The sequence below is a fragment of the Pneumocystis carinii genome (assembly GCF_001477545.1).
Source record: "Pneumocystis carinii B80 chromosome Unknown supercont1.13, whole genome shotgun sequence".
Lineage (NCBI taxonomy): Eukaryota > Fungi > Ascomycota > Pneumocystomycetes > Pneumocystales > Pneumocystaceae > Pneumocystis > Pneumocystis carinii.
Window position 1 is genome coordinate 17,811 of NW_017264725.1, and position 16,420 is coordinate 34,230.

General features: G+C 26.2%; 7 protein-coding genes across 7 annotated transcripts; 6 read left to right on the top strand and 1 right to left on the bottom strand.

Annotated features, from left to right (window-relative positions):
• Positions 1 to 45: 45 nt before the first annotated feature.
• Positions 46 to 3,957, top strand: T552_02806 (hypothetical protein). Its single transcript, XM_018371335.1, has 9 exons — positions 46 to 949; positions 999 to 1,233; positions 1,277 to 1,398; positions 1,443 to 1,544; positions 1,585 to 2,700; positions 2,746 to 3,030; positions 3,071 to 3,507; positions 3,554 to 3,735; positions 3,782 to 3,957. Exons 1-9 carry the CDS (start codon positions 89 to 91, stop codon positions 3,910 to 3,912), a joined length of 3,471 nt encoding a protein of 1,156 aa, XP_018224768.1. The 5' UTR covers positions 46 to 88; the 3' UTR covers positions 3,913 to 3,957.
• Positions 3,958 to 4,531: 574 nt separating this feature from the next.
• Positions 4,532 to 6,365, top strand: T552_02807 (hypothetical protein). Its single transcript, XM_018371336.1, has 4 exons — positions 4,532 to 4,661; positions 4,708 to 5,758; positions 5,817 to 5,942; positions 5,989 to 6,365. Exons 1-4 carry the CDS (start codon positions 4,578 to 4,580, stop codon positions 6,318 to 6,320), a joined length of 1,593 nt encoding a protein of 530 aa, XP_018224769.1. The 5' UTR covers positions 4,532 to 4,577; the 3' UTR covers positions 6,321 to 6,365.
• Positions 6,366 to 6,514: 149 nt separating this feature from the next.
• T552_02808 (hypothetical protein) lies at positions 6,515 to 7,777 on the top strand. The gene is made up of 7 exons (XM_018371337.1): positions 6,515 to 6,551; positions 6,597 to 6,650; positions 6,700 to 6,815; positions 6,862 to 7,013; positions 7,056 to 7,326; positions 7,373 to 7,493; positions 7,537 to 7,777. The coding sequence occupies exons 2-7, from the start codon at positions 6,606 to 6,608 to the stop codon at positions 7,744 to 7,746; spliced, it is 915 nt and encodes a 304-aa protein (XP_018224770.1). The 5' UTR covers positions 6,515 to 6,551; positions 6,597 to 6,605; the 3' UTR covers positions 7,747 to 7,777.
• A 42-nt stretch (positions 7,778 to 7,819) lies between these two features.
• Positions 7,820 to 8,855, top strand: T552_02809 (hypothetical protein). Its single transcript, XM_018371338.1, has 5 exons — positions 7,820 to 7,927; positions 7,970 to 8,074; positions 8,121 to 8,274; positions 8,319 to 8,444; positions 8,487 to 8,855. The coding sequence occupies exons 1-5, from the start codon at positions 7,852 to 7,854 to the stop codon at positions 8,809 to 8,811; spliced, it is 786 nt and encodes a 261-aa protein (XP_018224771.1). The 5' UTR covers positions 7,820 to 7,851; the 3' UTR covers positions 8,812 to 8,855.
• Positions 8,856 to 9,480: 625 nt separating this feature from the next.
• T552_02810 (hypothetical protein) lies at positions 9,481 to 12,935 on the bottom strand. Its single transcript, XM_018371339.1, has 13 exons — positions 12,634 to 12,935; positions 12,553 to 12,586; positions 12,384 to 12,510; positions 12,219 to 12,335; positions 11,995 to 12,171; positions 11,836 to 11,947; positions 11,638 to 11,785; positions 11,465 to 11,594; positions 11,278 to 11,423; positions 11,096 to 11,232; positions 10,796 to 11,053; positions 10,322 to 10,749; positions 9,481 to 10,276 (listed from the first exon to the last, which is right to left on the bottom strand). Exons 1-13 carry the CDS (start codon positions 12,887 to 12,889, stop codon positions 9,521 to 9,523), a joined length of 2,826 nt encoding a protein of 941 aa, XP_018224772.1. The 5' UTR covers positions 12,890 to 12,935; the 3' UTR covers positions 9,481 to 9,520.
• A 75-nt stretch (positions 12,936 to 13,010) lies between these two features.
• T552_04181 (hypothetical protein) lies at positions 13,011 to 14,056 on the top strand (the record flags this gene model as incomplete). Its single annotated transcript, XM_018372232.1, has 7 exons — positions 13,011 to 13,048; positions 13,114 to 13,151; positions 13,201 to 13,281; positions 13,331 to 13,394; positions 13,444 to 13,531; positions 13,579 to 13,660; positions 13,705 to 14,056. 7 exons carry the CDS (start codon positions 13,011 to 13,013, stop codon positions 13,761 to 13,763), a joined length of 450 nt encoding a protein of 149 aa, XP_018224773.1. The 3' UTR covers positions 13,764 to 14,056.
• T552_02811 (hypothetical protein) lies at positions 13,908 to 16,034 on the top strand. The gene is made up of 6 exons (XM_018371340.1): positions 13,908 to 14,056; positions 14,100 to 14,135; positions 14,177 to 14,683; positions 14,726 to 14,875; positions 14,921 to 15,470; positions 15,522 to 16,034. Exons 1-6 carry the CDS (start codon positions 13,988 to 13,990, stop codon positions 15,986 to 15,988), a joined length of 1,779 nt encoding a protein of 592 aa, XP_018224774.1. The 5' UTR covers positions 13,908 to 13,987; the 3' UTR covers positions 15,989 to 16,034.
• Positions 16,035 to 16,420: the final 386 nt, after the last annotated feature.

Genomic DNA, 16,420 nt, shown 5'->3' on the forward strand with positions numbered 1-16,420 from the left:
TCATATATATATATATTAAACCCGTCATTCGATTACACTGACCATCAGCTTCAAATCTAAAAATATTGAAGCAGCTAATTATTTTCTTATGTTATCAACTGGAGGCCTATCAATAAGGTCTACACTTGTATGTATTATAGGTTCATTTCTAATTGGACGAGTTTTTCGTTTTTTTTCATTATATCAAATTTTTATTTTAAGTGTTTTTTATTCTATTTTGTTTATCATATCAGTTTTCTATGTGGCTTTCAAGTACCTTAAGCGATCTGTTCCTAATAATTATGTGAATGATCTAAGGCCTTTGGTATTTACAAAGTGGTCGGATTGGATAAAAGCTATTAAAGTATATGAAAAAGAAGCATCATTAGATAAGCAATGTTCTACACTTCATGAGTCCTTGCCTATTTCAGAGGAACTTAATAAGATAATTGATCTTATTATTCGAGATTTTGTTGTAAAATGGTATAAGGAAATAGCACCACAAGGTGTATTTCCTATTGTAATTGAAAAAACAATTCGATATTCCTTAATTCAACTTAGAAATCGGTTGAAAACCATAGATATAGGAGATATTATTGTTAGAAGAATTATACCTATTATTACAGAACATATAGCAGAATCTACAGCAGCAGATTTAAAAGTACAGAGTCTTGGTCTTAAACAAAATCTTACAGATCTAACAGAATTAAATCATGCAGTAGCAAAGAAATACAATAATGGAAAGCTTCATCCAGCTGTAACATTTTCACATTCAGGAAGTATAATGTGTCAAAAAGATCATCTTAGAAAATCAGTTGGGCAATTTATTAGATTTATATTGCCTGAGTCTGAAGCGAATAGTAAGGTTGTTTTTTCTTTGGCTCGAGAAATTGTTTCATGTGGTGTCTTATCTCCTATTATAGAGTTATTAATAGATCCTGATATACTCAACCAATTAATAGTGACTATTGTAAGATTCATATAAAGTATATTTCAAATTTAGTAACATTATTATATAGACTAGTTCTATAATACGAGAACGAAAAAAGATTAGACGCATTAGAGATGTTGTTAAAAAACATTCGTTGTACGAGAAAATGGAGAAACAAAGACATACTCCTAAATTTCCATTAAATAATGAAAAAATGTTTGAAAAATATATATATTTTATAAAACAATGCAACAATTTGTCAGATTTAAGAAAAATGCGAAACGACCTTATTTTAGAGAACCATAAATTTCAATCAAAAATATGTATATTTTTTCTAAAAAAAATCAAGTTAACTAATTTATTAAGATTCTAATAAATACAATTATGAGAATGATCGGCATATAGATCACGTCTTAGCTAAGTTTCAGAAAAGCAAATATTTTATAGAAAAACAAATAAGAATATTAACAGGAAATATAAACATTGATGTTTAATTTATATGAATTGTTTCTCTATTATTAATTTTTGATAGTATTCAGATTCTGTGATACAAACATCGGAAATTTTATTTGCTCAAAAAGATGTTAAATTAATAGAGATATTGCATAATGTTTCTGGTTTGTCTTATTTTATGGTAAATTATACTTATTGTAAAAAAATTGCTAATTTTGAAGGAATTTATGGATCAAAAAAATAGAATAGTTTTGGTTCAGTTTTGGCTTGTTGTAAACGGTCTTAATAATCCTTCTGATCATGATATTTCCTCGAAAAATGATCCATTAGGAGTAATATCTATTTTTCCTGAAAGTCTTGATGTAAGATTATCGTATAAGGAAGATGTTTCTACGATTTTTGAGACATATTTTTCAGAAAATCTTCTGAATATATCTGAAGAAAACAAAAATGTTATTAAAGAATTTATTAAATCATCAGATATACCTGAGAAATATTATAACGCTAAAGAAGCTTTATCTAAAATACAGAATGAAGTCTTTGAAATTATGCAAGAAGAGGATCTTCCAGGGTTTGTAAGTAGTGAAATTTTTTTGAAATATTTGACTACAATGGCCGAAGAAACATCCAAAAATTTTAAAGATAATTTTCAAAATCAAATGCTTAATGATATAGCAAATAAAACCACTGTTTTATCTGAATCTATTTCAGAAAATAATTCTAACACTATTTTAAATATTCCTTCTATTCAGAACTCTAAAAAAGAATCCAGCAATGGCAATGAAATCGATTTTGATATTTTACAAGAGGTTGAAACTGCATTAAATAACATTATAGATAATGATGATGACGATGAACAAAATAAATATGAAATAAGTCCAAATATCGACTGTATATTAGACACTTCATCAGAGAGATATAATGGTTATTTAAAAAAAACGTTAACAGTACCATCAGATTCAGGTTCTAATAGTTTCTCATATTCGACAAATAAGAAAGTTCGTACGCCATTATTCGAGGAACCTGAGCAGTTCGATATAGATACATCTTATGATAATCAAAATATTGATATGGATTTAACTGATGCAGATATACATCATGCTTCTCCCGGCGATTTAACTCTTTCCGAAGCAATTGATAACATTTCTATGGAAATTGATAGTTTAGCAGCTGAGGAATCTGTTCTTAGTTCTCTTATAAAGAAAGCAGAGCTTACTAATAGCATTTCTGAGCTCAGGATATTTAGAAAATCAATTAAAACCATCCAATCAGAACTTCGTCGCAAGAGATATCAAAGGCAGCAGTATATGATTCAAGAGAATGATAACTTGCTTTATGTTGGTTTATTTATTTATTTAGAATTTTAATTTTAATTTTCATAGGGAAGATCAAAAATATCTATACCTGCTGTAACAATAGGATTAGGAATGGATGGGTCTCAATATACTTTATATATAATAGAAATACAGAAGTTCGATTCTTCTAAAGTTGTTACTGCAGGATGGATTCTTGGACGTCGTTATAGTGAATTTTTTCATCTTCATCAAAGATTAAAAATGTATTTTCCAAAAGTACGGAATATTGATCTTCCAAAGAAAAGTGTTGTTTTAAAGATGCAGAAATCATTTATTGAGGGAAGAAGAAACATGCTTGAAAAATATCTTCAGGTAGAAGATATATCTATTATTAAAGTATTAATTTTGATAGACTTTATTACAAATTCCTGAAGTTTGTGCTTCAAAAGAATTGCGCATATTTTTATCTCAGCAGAACTCTACATTACCATCATTACAAAAGAATTCTGATTTAATATCATATTCCGATCCACGAGAAATTGTTGGATATATTTTTAAATACCTTTCTGAAGATATAGAAGATGCTTCACCTAATTCTGCTTTTATCGATAACTTTTCTGAAACTAATCTTAATCTATTAAATACTATAACATCTAAAGAGAATATCGAGCCTTCTGTTACACGACAACCACAAAATTTGAAAGGTTTAGAAAATGATGTAACAGCGTTTACGAAACCAATATGCGATTTGTTTTTAGAAGTTTTTGATCTTAGAAAGTCTAACAATTGGTTAAAAGGGCGTGCAATTGTTATAATATTACAACAATTATTAGGAGGAACAATTGAAAGGTATTTTTTTATCTATCTAAGTGTATTTTTATTTATCAATAATTAGAAAGGTTCGTGAAACTTTGCGGAATGCTTTTGGAGAACAATCCATTTTGAATACACTTCAAGCATTAAAAGATACTATTTGGCCAAATGGAATATTAATAAAAAATCGGCCTTTTAGATCCTATGAAGAAAAAAATAAAACAAAAGTTGAGGCCAGTTTTTTGTTTTCTGCTATATTTCCCGGTTTGGCTTTTATTTTATCTAATTTTATTATACTAACATCTCTAAGTTTATTTACCAGATGTTGCACCCAAAAAAATATTTAACATGTTTCAAAATCCTTTATTAAATTCACATTTAATATTTAATATTTTTGATGAAATCGTTGAGATTATTTTTCCAGAAATAAAACAAATATAAAACAATATATTACAGAATATACATTAAATATTAATTCTTCTTTTAACTGACAAATATTTCGGATTTTTATAATAATTTAATTATTAAAATGATTTTTGGTATTATACTAAATCACATGTTTTCCTATCTATAAAATATCGACTTTTGTATATAATAAAATAACTACTAGTTACATTACTATTTTTAATATTTTTTTTAATCCTTCATATTATTTTTAGATCTTATCATATTTAATATACAATAACAATCTTTATTCTTAATAACATCTTCTTATCAAATATAAAATATTTTCTACTTTATTTATTATTTATATTCTATAATATTGCTATATCCTTTTCTTTATAATAAATATTAAAAAATTATATCTCATTCTATTTAATAATTTATTTCATTAATCTTTATTAATTAATCCTCTGTATACATAAATTTTTCATATTAATACATATCTTTAATCTTAGACTATTTTGTCCATATGTTTATGATAACGGTTACTATAGAAACTCAAAAACACCACTCTAACTCGTCGTCTTGACAACCAAAGATTTCCTCTAGACCGGGGCTTTCAACTGCATAAAATCTATTAGATTTAAAAATAGACCTTATTCTATTGTATTTATCATATATAAACAACATAATTACATTTATGTTATATATAAGAAACAGGAATGGGTAATAGTGGTGACCGATGTGACAACAAGTGGATATCTTTAACAAATAGATCTGATCCTCCATGGAAAAGTTTAAGCACGGTATTAAGGATATATAGTAAAGCAATCGAGTTAACATTTAAATTAGGTCGCATATACTAGCATGTCAATAATAGCAGCGACTACAGGATATGTATTTGTGCGTCCAGCTAGAAAACCGGTAAATATATCTAAAACGGTAACTCATATACCGTTAGAAGAGGGACAGAATGCAGTATTTGATAGTACCGAGGTGAAACAACAGAAACGCCTACTTGAGGAGTCATGGCGTAGTATTTCTTTAACATCATTACCAACATTGTCTATGGAATTTCATTCAGTACCTAGTATTTCATTACGTAAGTGGAGTAAAAAACATGAACTTCAACACAAGGAATGGGAGTCAAGTTTATCTAAAGGATATGATGTTGCACATACATCAATTTGGAAGCCATATTTTGCGCCTTTTAAAGCACGAAAAAAGTTCTTTTCTAAATCTTCGAAATGTGTAATTCGTCAACTATATCCTTTTAAATCCAAACGTCCAGCAGTTTCTCTTGTACCAATACAAGATATAGACAGTCGAGTCTCATCGTCAATTTTTAGTATGGATAGTATTTATGATCTTTCGAATGATAGCATATTTTTTTCGGATCCAGAATTTGTTTCGTATAAGCATTCGGCATCGCCACCTATTAAGCCTTTATTTCTAATGAAAGATATACCCTTAAATGTCTATTCTGTACCAGAATCTGAAAAAAGGGTATTTAATAATGACATTTATCCTGGCAAAAAATGCAATGTTAGGGTTGACCAAATTTTTGACGTCATTAATCCATTAAGCAAACTTATGCTTGATGATAGAGAAATTTATGAATTGCAAAAATCGTCTAACAAGCAATTATTTTCTACAACTAGTGGTTTTTCAGATGAAAATTTCCTTGATAAAATAGAATTGTTGAATAATAAACCTAAAAAGAGTATTGATAATACATCAAATGATATTTTATGGGATAATTTTAATGAGGTTGAATATACTGATCAGAAAAAAATTTATGAATCTTCTACGTCTACAAATATTTTTTTAATGAATGAAAGAGTACCTAATATTTATTCAAAGTATAGCGAATTTCAATGGAATGATGAATATAGAAAAAAAGGTTTGATTTCTATCTATCTATCTATCTATCTATATTATTTTTCTAATTTTTTTTTTAGAATCAGATGAAGCATGGGATGATGATTTTGATACAGAACTTATTGTACCAATTGATATTGCTGAAAGACAAGATACTATTAAAAGTCATCTTGGAAGTATACGAAAATTTGCATCATTAATTGAGGGTTTAAATCTTTATTTTTAATTAAAAAAAGTTGTAATAATTTTTAGATTTGAAAGATTTAAGAAGAATTGCTCAAAAAGAAGGGGACAAAGACGAAATATGGCCTGAAGTTGAAGCCATCATTGCATTAGGAACTTTAGAAAATGATGTACCAGATATGCATGAAGAAAATTTAAATAACTCTACCCTTAACCAAAAACAAAATATGCTTAGAGAAGTTATTATGAGAGCTTTAGGAAAACAATTTCCTACAGGAGAGAGAATTGGCTTGGATCCTGATAATTTACCAGGTTTTGTTAATTATGCAAGTTCATTAAAAGAAAGATGTCAGGGAATTATTAATCCTATTCATCATACTCTTTCCAATATTAATCGCTAAAATGTGTAAAATTAATCATGTATTTTTTCAATAATTCATATTATGGAATCTGCATCTTTAATTCTTTTTTTTAAAAATCTCTATATAAATCTTATTAATTCCATTTATATTCTTAAATTAACACTATAAACTATTCATTATTTTTTTCTAACCTTATACAGCGAACGTTTAAATCTCTAAAACCTTTAATAATATAATATAAATTATTAAGAAAATATAAATAATATACAGGTATTTGTATTTATCCTTAAGAAACAAGGGTTAATTCTTATTTAGTCATCATCAATGAGTAATCAACGTATCTTAGAAACACAACATGAAGATATGATTGTAATATAGTTTTTTAAAATATTATTTATTAATATATTTTCATATATAGCATGATGCTGTTCTGGATTATTATGGAAGACGTTTAGCAACATGTTCTTCAGATAAATCTATTAAGATTTTTGATATTGAAGGTGATCAACAACGACTTATAGAAACATTAAAAGGGTTATAAAGATATACATAATTTTGTGAAAATAATAATTCTTTATAGCCATGATGGACCTGTTTGGAATGTTTCATGGGCACATCCTAAGTTTGGAGTGATTTTAGCATCAGGTGGTTATGATGGTCGTGTTATTATTTGGAAAGAAATAAATAATGTATGGAGCAAATTTGAAGAACATACATTTCATCATGCATCAGGTAGTTTTTTTTAATATTATATTTTTAATATTAAGATTATAGTGAATTCAGTAAGTTGGGCACCTCATGAATTAGGTGCTATACTTGCATGTGGATCTTCAGACCGAAGAGTTTCTATTTTAGAACTTAAAGATGATGGTACTTGGGATACAAGAACATTTCCTGCACATTCTGTAGGATGTAATGCAGTTTCGTGGTCACCTTCTACACCACCTGCATCTCTTATACGAACAGGAAAAGATCAAGATTCAAATTTTTTTAAAAGAATTGTTACAGGTGGTTCAGATAATTTAGTGAAAATATGGAATTTTAGGTACATAATAAGATTTAATGTTTTTAGTAATATTTTAATAAAATAGTAATGAACAAAATAATTGGGTGGTCGAAGATGTATTAGAAGGGCATACTGACTGGGTAAGAGATGTAGATTGGGCACCTAATATTGGTTTACCAAAATCTTATATTGCATCTGCTTCTCAGGTATTTAACTTATTCTTAATTATTATTATTTCATTCTTTAAAGGATAAAACGGTTATTATATGGACAAAAGAAGGAGATGGTCCATGGAAAAAAACATATTTATCTGAAGAACCATTTTCAGATACCGTATGGCGAGTCAATTGGTCGCCTTTAGGCAATATTCTTGCTGTTAGTTGCGGCGATAATCATATATACTTATATAAAGAAACACTTAAAGGAACTTTTAAACAAATAAATGAGATTACTGTTTAATTTTTTTTAATAAATATATATTCATTTTTTTATCTTATTCTATCTATCTATCTATCTATCTATATATATTTGATAGACCAGCGATCTTCCATACTAAAAAAATTGATGCCTTTATACATGGTTAAAGAACCTTCAATAACTTATCAATATAAACAAGCTATTAAGAAGCTTTCATCTAATGGTAATAATATATTTAAATATTGCAGATTTAATGTCTATTTAGATAAGAAAACAAGAGATTTAGTACTTGAGTCATTGCCATCTTTACTTTCTTTAAGGCCTTTAGAATATCTTGAACTTTTAAAGCTTTGGAAGGGGTTATATTATTGTTATATTTAGTTTTTTTTGTTAATATTTATGTTAATTTTTATAAGGTATGTGGATGTGTGATCGTCCTCTTGCTCAACAAAAACTAGCAAATGATATTGGAGATTTGATTTTGAAATGTCCATCAGACAGTTCTCTATTATTTTTAAAGGCGTTCTGGGAAACTATTTGTAGAGAATGGAATTCAATAGATTCTTTAAGGTTTTATAATTTTTATTAAAGGTTTTATTTAAAATTTATGTCAGACTGGATAAATTTTATCTTTTAATACGGAAAAATATTGAAGGAGGATTTCGTTTATGTATGTCATCAAATTGGTCAGAAGAAATAGTTAATAAGTATGTTTTATTATTACAAGATATTCCTTTAAAGTATAATATTGAAATTATATATATATATTAATAATTATGTAGTCCAACAAATCCCAAAATTCCAAATAGTATTCGTTATCATATTTTGGATGTTTATTTAGATGAGCTTGATAAAGTTTTTCCAGTAAAAAATAAAAATCAAAATTTCCAAATTAAAGTATTTTTGTCGCCTTTTCTAAATTTAATTGAGAAGTCTCATGATAAATATGTGAAAAAACGGGTATCAGAAGCTATATTTCTAGATAAACGTATTGAATTATGGAACAATAAAGATGATAATTATAATTTTGATGATGAAGTTTTAGATATAGATGATAAAAATGAAGAAGATTTTATAGAAGAATGGTATGGGTTTGATGATCAATAATATTTTCAAGAAAAAAAGGGTCTAATGATTATAATTTAATGGGTTTAAATAATAATAATTATTATTATATCATTAATATTTAATTATTTATTTAAAATAATTTTTAAATAAGTTATTTAAATATATGGTTATGATACATACTCTACAATATCATACTTTAATGATTATATATGTCTACTTGATGAAAATTTGTGAATTTATTAAATATACATTTTAAATTTAAAATTATTTAATATTGAATTTTATCATAAATACTAATAAAAAAATATATGTAATTCTTTAGTTTTTATAAGTTCATTATTTCAAAAATGATTTCTTTTATTTTTTTCCAGATTTATAATTATTTGTATAAGATATCTATAAATATAAAATAGATACTTTTATTAAAAAAACAAAAAAAAATGTTTAATATTTCAAATTTAACGCTTTTTTTTTGCATTTTCAATATATCATTTTATTAAAATTTTTTAATGAAGACAAATCTAAATATTTTTATTATATTCTTTAAATTAAATTTATAATTAGATAAAAATCACATAATTTATTGCACAAATATATTCCCTATTAATATTTAATAGGATATTTTAAAGCTAATATTTAACAAATAAGCTTAATAAATAGTAAAATATAAACAGTATTGAATAAACAAACGATTATAAACTATATTTATAATTAATTTAATATCAATTTATTAGTTTTTCATATTTTATCATTTTTTATTAATAAGTTCACCAATAGATAAAGCAATTCCTTGCGTTTTTGAGCGTATTCTAATATGACCTACAATACATCCATCATCCTGTTTCTCAACACTGACATTCATTAAAGCATCTTCACCAAAAATACTTTTAGCATATAAATTTGCACTAAGAAAACCACAATCTTCTTTAAATAATGTTTCTGGAGAAAGGCATGCCATATTTGTTTTAGCCATGATCTCATTTAAGAATTCTTTTAAGCTTTTATTTATTGATGATATATTTACTTTATTTTCCCATTCAAATTCTGTCCACATACGTCTGAAAAGACTTTCTGAGCAATATGAAGGCCGAATATAATCTGCAATATTAATATGAATATCATTAAAGATAACAATATTGGAATCCTGAAACCCCACATCATCATATGTACAGTTTCCAAATATAATACCAGTGTCAGTAGATAAAACCCTGACAGTTATTTGTACTTTTAAAAAATCATATGGAGCAAGATTATGTATAGAGGGGCGCTCAACAATTTTCAAATCGCCTAATGTTGCAAATTCTACAGAAAGATTTTGCAAAGTTACTGATAATTGATTTACCAAAAGAATATCTAATATAATATCAAATTGATTAACTTTCATATATACTTCGGCGTATATTGCATCAGAAAATCCAGTAAGTTGAAAGATTTTTCTAGAATTTAATGAAAATATATTTGTTTCTATTTCACCATTTATAGCTTTATGTATTTCTAATTGTGTCTGATTAAATTAGGTTAATGTTAAATACAATTAATATATTTTTACCGAATCTGTTCCTGCTATATTTGATTTATTGGCAAGAAGACTAATAGTAATAGCGTCATCTGGTTGAAGAGAATCCTTTTCTTTTATTGTATCGCAAGTTTTCTTTTTATTTTCTTCAATAGATAACAGTTTAACAAAAGCATTTCTAGTATCTTTAAGAAAAATATCTTTTATACTTAAATTCTTTCGATATTCAATCAAGCTTTTTAGATAAATTAAAATTTGATCAACAGAATCTTCATCAATGTGCATTTTAACATATTTTGATTGGCCTACTCTAATAATTCCAGTCATTATAAGCATACTTTCTGCAAGCATAAAATTGAGTTTGGATGTATTTTTTGAAACCTCTGAATAATGCATAATAAGTTTAACAAGAGTTGATGATAATACGGATGCAAGGTAATAATCACCATCTAATATCAATGCTAATATTTATATCAGAAAAAATACCATAAACCAGTTATAACATACATCTTAATATAGCTTTTTGGAAATTTCTCATGCCTTCATGTCTATCAATTATTTGTGTTTCAGATACTAAAACAGATTCTGTTGCATATGTACCATCAGGCAACACTTTTCGAGAACTAAATAAAGAATTTGATTCTTTATCAGTATGTGTATATTGATTAATATCATCTTGAGCTTCTTCAACAAGCTTTTGTTCAGAAGCAAGAATAGGCATTTCTCCAATGCTATTTCGAATATGTTCCCAAGCCTTTTCAATATCTTTTTATATAAATAAAAGGAAAATATAGAATTTTTATTAACCTTTTTCATCTGTACAATATTGGCCAATGATCCATAAAATACCATAAAATGTTTTTCCAGATTTTATTTCATTAAATTTCAATAATATTTTTTCTATAATTGATTTACTAAAGATGGAAAATTTCTCAACTATTTCCCTATCATATTTATCAGAAAAAGTAGTAAACTCCTGGAAATTCTACTTAGCAAATACCACGACATCTGCAGCAGAAGTATTGTTAAATCTCCCAATATATTCTATTAAAACATCTGCAACAATTCCCAGAACCTGGGGATATTTAGTTGTACAAATATGTAGCGAATGAATTAATAATTGTAAATATTCATTCTATTTTACTTAATACTAATAATTACAGTTTTTAATCATACCTCTTCATTCTCCTGGTTAACTGTTTTAATTAACTCTTTTTTTAATAACAAGACTACATCTTCAACATTTCTACCAGAAAGCATTTCCATAGACGTATCTAAAACCTTTTTTCGAATGCTGATATTAGAACTATTAAAATAAATATTGGAAATATAAATATAAAAAGATAGACTTTGTTAAAATAGAAAGAACGTCAATTACAAGATCATCCAAAATACTACCATTTTTCTTTTTGAGATCGTCAATTTTTTCCAAAATTACAAATTTAACATTATTATCTGCTTCCTTGATTATGAGATCAATGAACTTTTGAGCAATAGCTAAATTTTATTAAATCGTTTACAATTTAAAGAAATAAATTTATAAAAACCTATAATAATATCAGAGTTGTTAGTAAGAGAAGTTAAAGTCGTAGCAGCTTCAAATGCAATTGTATTTGTTCCAGATTCAAGAAGTTCAAATACGAGAGGAAGATATTGCATCTATATAAAAATTAAATATCATAGATATATATAAAAAAAGATATAACCTTATTATTAGGATTCAAAGATGAATCTTTTTTGATAAATTCAATAATAGCAAGCTGCATTAACTCATCTGCAGAAGTCACTGTATTCAATTGTTGAGATAGATATTTCATCGCCATTTCATGATCTATTCCAAACAAACTAATAAAGGCATTACGTTTACATGTATGATCGGTTTCCTAATATATATTATATTGAAATAATTAATCCTAATATCAAAATTTACAACTGCAAGAAAACTAAGAATTAAATCCGGCGCATCTGGAATAAGATTCGGAAAATTATTATATATAGAATATACCGCCATAACCGCATTTTTTCTAACATATGAATGACGATGTTCCTAATGTTTCAAATAAACAATTAAACCCTAAATTATCACAAAAAATACTAAACAAGATCTAGTTGCTGGAAGCAATGGCTCAAGAATCTCCGGCTCCCTAAGCTTAGAAATAAATCGCAACGTAACCCCACGAATATATTCATTTGGGTGCTGTAAATCCCCACGAATAGCGTTACTACATTCATCTTAATATATAAACCCAATCCACTCCCTTTACCATGCAAGAATCATCTCCTGCTTCATCCCTCCATCTAATTCCTCTTATATATCCCGCAAATAACCCCTTATTCAAACAAACCTGAACTATGTTTTAAACAAATCTCCCAATAATAATAAAGAAGCTTCTTTAACGTCTTATTTCGAGACGGTATAACAAAACGTATAACGTGCATCAAAAGCTGAGGCATATCATTCCCGTTTAACATAATAATTAATATCGTTTTCATTGCTTCAATCTTTACATTATCATCTTTAGATTCAAGAGACATTTTTAACTGCTCTAATGTAGGCGTATCATAAAGATTATCCTGATAAATTAAGGTATATGATATCATCTTAATATAACTATTAATATGTACTTCTTAATAAGAAATATTAATAAGGTGAGCTGTCTTAATTTTTTTAGAGGTTAAAGACGTCCTCGAGCTAGGAACCTCTAAAAATTAGAAAAATAATATGGTAGCAGATAAAGAGCCATTTTACTTAAGATATTAGTAAGTTTTATAGAAATAAAGATAATATATTATTATTTCTTTTATTAATAAGTTATATTTTATAGTTCAGGACATACAGGACGATTTGGCCATGAGTTTTTAGGTAAAGATGAAAATTAAGAGTGAATAAAGAGGATTAAAACGAAGATAAGAGTTTGATTTTCGTGCTGATGGGACATCACGTTATGCAAACAACTCGAATTATAGAAATGATTCATTAATTCGTAAAGAAAGTGTGTTTTTTTTTTTTATAAAAAGAAATTGAAATAATATGATTTATAGTGTGTGTGAGCCAATCTGTTATATCAGAGCTCAAAAGGATTGTTAGGGAGAGTGAAATTATGAAGTGTGTTATTTTTATTTTTATTTTTTTTTAAAATTAATTGAATAAAAAGAGAAAATGATTCAAAATGGCCGAAAAAAGATAAAGATGGAAGGCAAGAACTTGAGATACGTCTAGGAAATAACCATATATCGTTTGAAGTATGTTTTATTTAAGTCTAAAAAAAAAAATCATAATTTTTTTTTAGACAGCAAAGATTGGATCATTAGTAGATGTACAAGAAAGCGAAGATCCCGAAGGATTGCGTGTATTTTACTATCTTGTACAGGGTATGATGATAATTGATTAATAAAAACGATATTGAATTTTATAGATCTTAAAGCGCTAAGTTTTAGTTTGATTTCTCTGCATTTTAAAATAAGACCTATATAAAGGCATGTTTATAAATTTTTTTGAATGCAATCTTTTTTAGAGAATAACTTTGTCAAACAGTATATGTATATTATTATATAAAAGATTACTTATTTATAATAAAAAGTATTATTTAAAAAATTAGTTTAGGGCAATGTTAAGAAGTTTTTGTAGAATTAATATCCAAATGAAAAATATAAAGGAATTATTAATGAAATATTGTAAATATTCTAACTAAATCCTTGATGTTAAAGAAGAATAAAGAAAGCTTAAAAGAAGATAAGATAGAGCCTTTAGATGGTGAAATATATGAGGTAAAATATATAAAATATAAAAGATATGTTTTCTAATTAAAAGGTGGAGAGAATATGTGAAGAATTTATCCAGGAAGATGTAAGCTTTCTTTTAAAGAAGAAAAAAAAATTTATAGTTAGGGAAATATTCTTTATAGGATATCATGGAAGGGTTATTCAGAGGATTTTGATACATGGGAGCCAATTGAGAATCTGATTGATTGTGAAAATGCTCTTGAAGATTGGAATAGACTTAAAAATTCTACAGCATTAAAAAAAAAGCAAACACTTGTTACAAATAAATATGTAAAAAAAAGAGAAAAAAGTTCAGAAAATACATATTATGATGAAGAATCATCTAATATGTTATCGAGAAGGCCTTTCTTTTTAAATGATATATCAAAATTTGAAAAAACAAAAGATATATCTATTAAAAAAAATAAAACCAATAATTTAGATATAAAAGGTTCAAATAATAGAAAGATATTGAATATTGAAGAGGATAAGAGTTCATTTGAATCTAATTTGAATGAGCATATGTCTTTTAATAGGTCAAATTCTCTTGAAAATAATCCATTGGAAACATTTCTTATGGAAAATCCCTCTGTTATTTTTACTAATGAGAAACCACGTATTGTTTCAAAAGAGGTTGTTCTTTTTTATGATTGATCTTTTTTAATTTTTGTTTAGAAGACAATGCAGTTTAGAAATAAAAAAAGAAAAAGTACACTTTTATCTAAATTAATTGTAGGTTCTTTACCACAAAGATCTAATGTTTTGAATGAATATTCAAATAATTTTGAATATATTACTGATGATTTGCCTTATATACAAGAAAAAGTATTATTTATAATAAAATCATTTTTAAATCTAACAATTTTAAAGGAAAATGTTAAATTCAATAGTTTAAAGAAGTCTAAAGATCATATTACAAAAGCTAGTCGATTAAAAACAGATTTTCATAAAAAAACTTTAAAACCTAAATATATTATTAAATCAAAATTAAGTTTTACAAGGCCATTATCTGTAAAAAATAGTAGAAAGATATTTCTCGAGAAATTGGACATGTTGCTGGGGCCTCCTGTGTTTCTTATTAATGAAATTGATTCAGACTTATCTCCAATTGATTTTGAATTTATAACTTCTTATAAATATGGTCTAGGTATAGAGCCACGAAATCCATTGTTTATTTCCGGCTGTAGCTGCTCAAAAGATGGATGTGATCTTAATAATCCTGGCTCTTGTCAATGCCTTGAAGATTCTAATAATAAAAGTTTTTCCTATGATGAATATGGAAGGGTTCATTGTAATAGTAGTTCAATAATATATGAATGTAATGAAAATTGCGACTGTGGAATAAATTGTCCAAACAGAGTTGTTCAGAGAGGACGTAAAATTCCTTTAAATATTTTTAAAACTAAACATAAAGGCTGGGGTAATGTTATTTTTTTTATACATTTTTATTAAATATTTATATAATATTAAGGTTTGCAATGCCCTAGGTTCATTAAAGCAGGAACATTTATAGGCGTATATTTAGGGGAATTGATATCTCAATCTGAGGCAGAAATTCGTGGTAAAAAATATGATAATGTTGGCGTAACATATTTATTTGATCTTGATCTCTTTGAAGATCAAGTTGATGAGTATTACACTATTGATGCACAATATTGTGGAGATGTAACACGATTCATAAACCATTCATGTGATCCAAATCTTGCTATTTACAGTGTTTTAAGGGATAAAAGTGATTCTAAAATTTATGATTTAGCTTTTTTTGCTATTAGAGATATTCCTGCTTTGGAAGAGCTTTGCTTTGATTATAGTGGAAGAAATAATGATGATCAATTAGGTTTCATTGGAAATTGTTCCAATTCTAAGTATATAAATCTTAAAAATAAAAAACCTTGTTATTGCGGTTCTGCTAACTGTAGAGGATGGTTATTTGGATAATCTTTAATATCTCAAAATCTAAATTCTTTAATTTTTATATTTAAATCTAATACTGGTTTTCTATAATTTTTGATACAATCATTTTTATTATAAAATACAATAAGCAATTTTAAAAATACATTAAAAATTTTTTAAAAAACAACTATCTAGCTTCTAGAAATATACTTTTCATATTTTTAAAATAATTATAAACTTAAAAAAACTTAATTATTTAATATTACACAATAATTCCTTCTTTATATTTCATATAATATCTTAAATTTTCTTTTCTTAATCTATCATAACCTATTTTCAATATTACTAGAAATTGCTGCTAATATTATTGCTTTTAGGACTTCAACTATTTCGCTTAATTTTATATTTTTCGTATCAAAAAAAAACATTAAAATTTAAAAAATCTTATAATAAATGAATTAAAAGCTTAAAAATAGT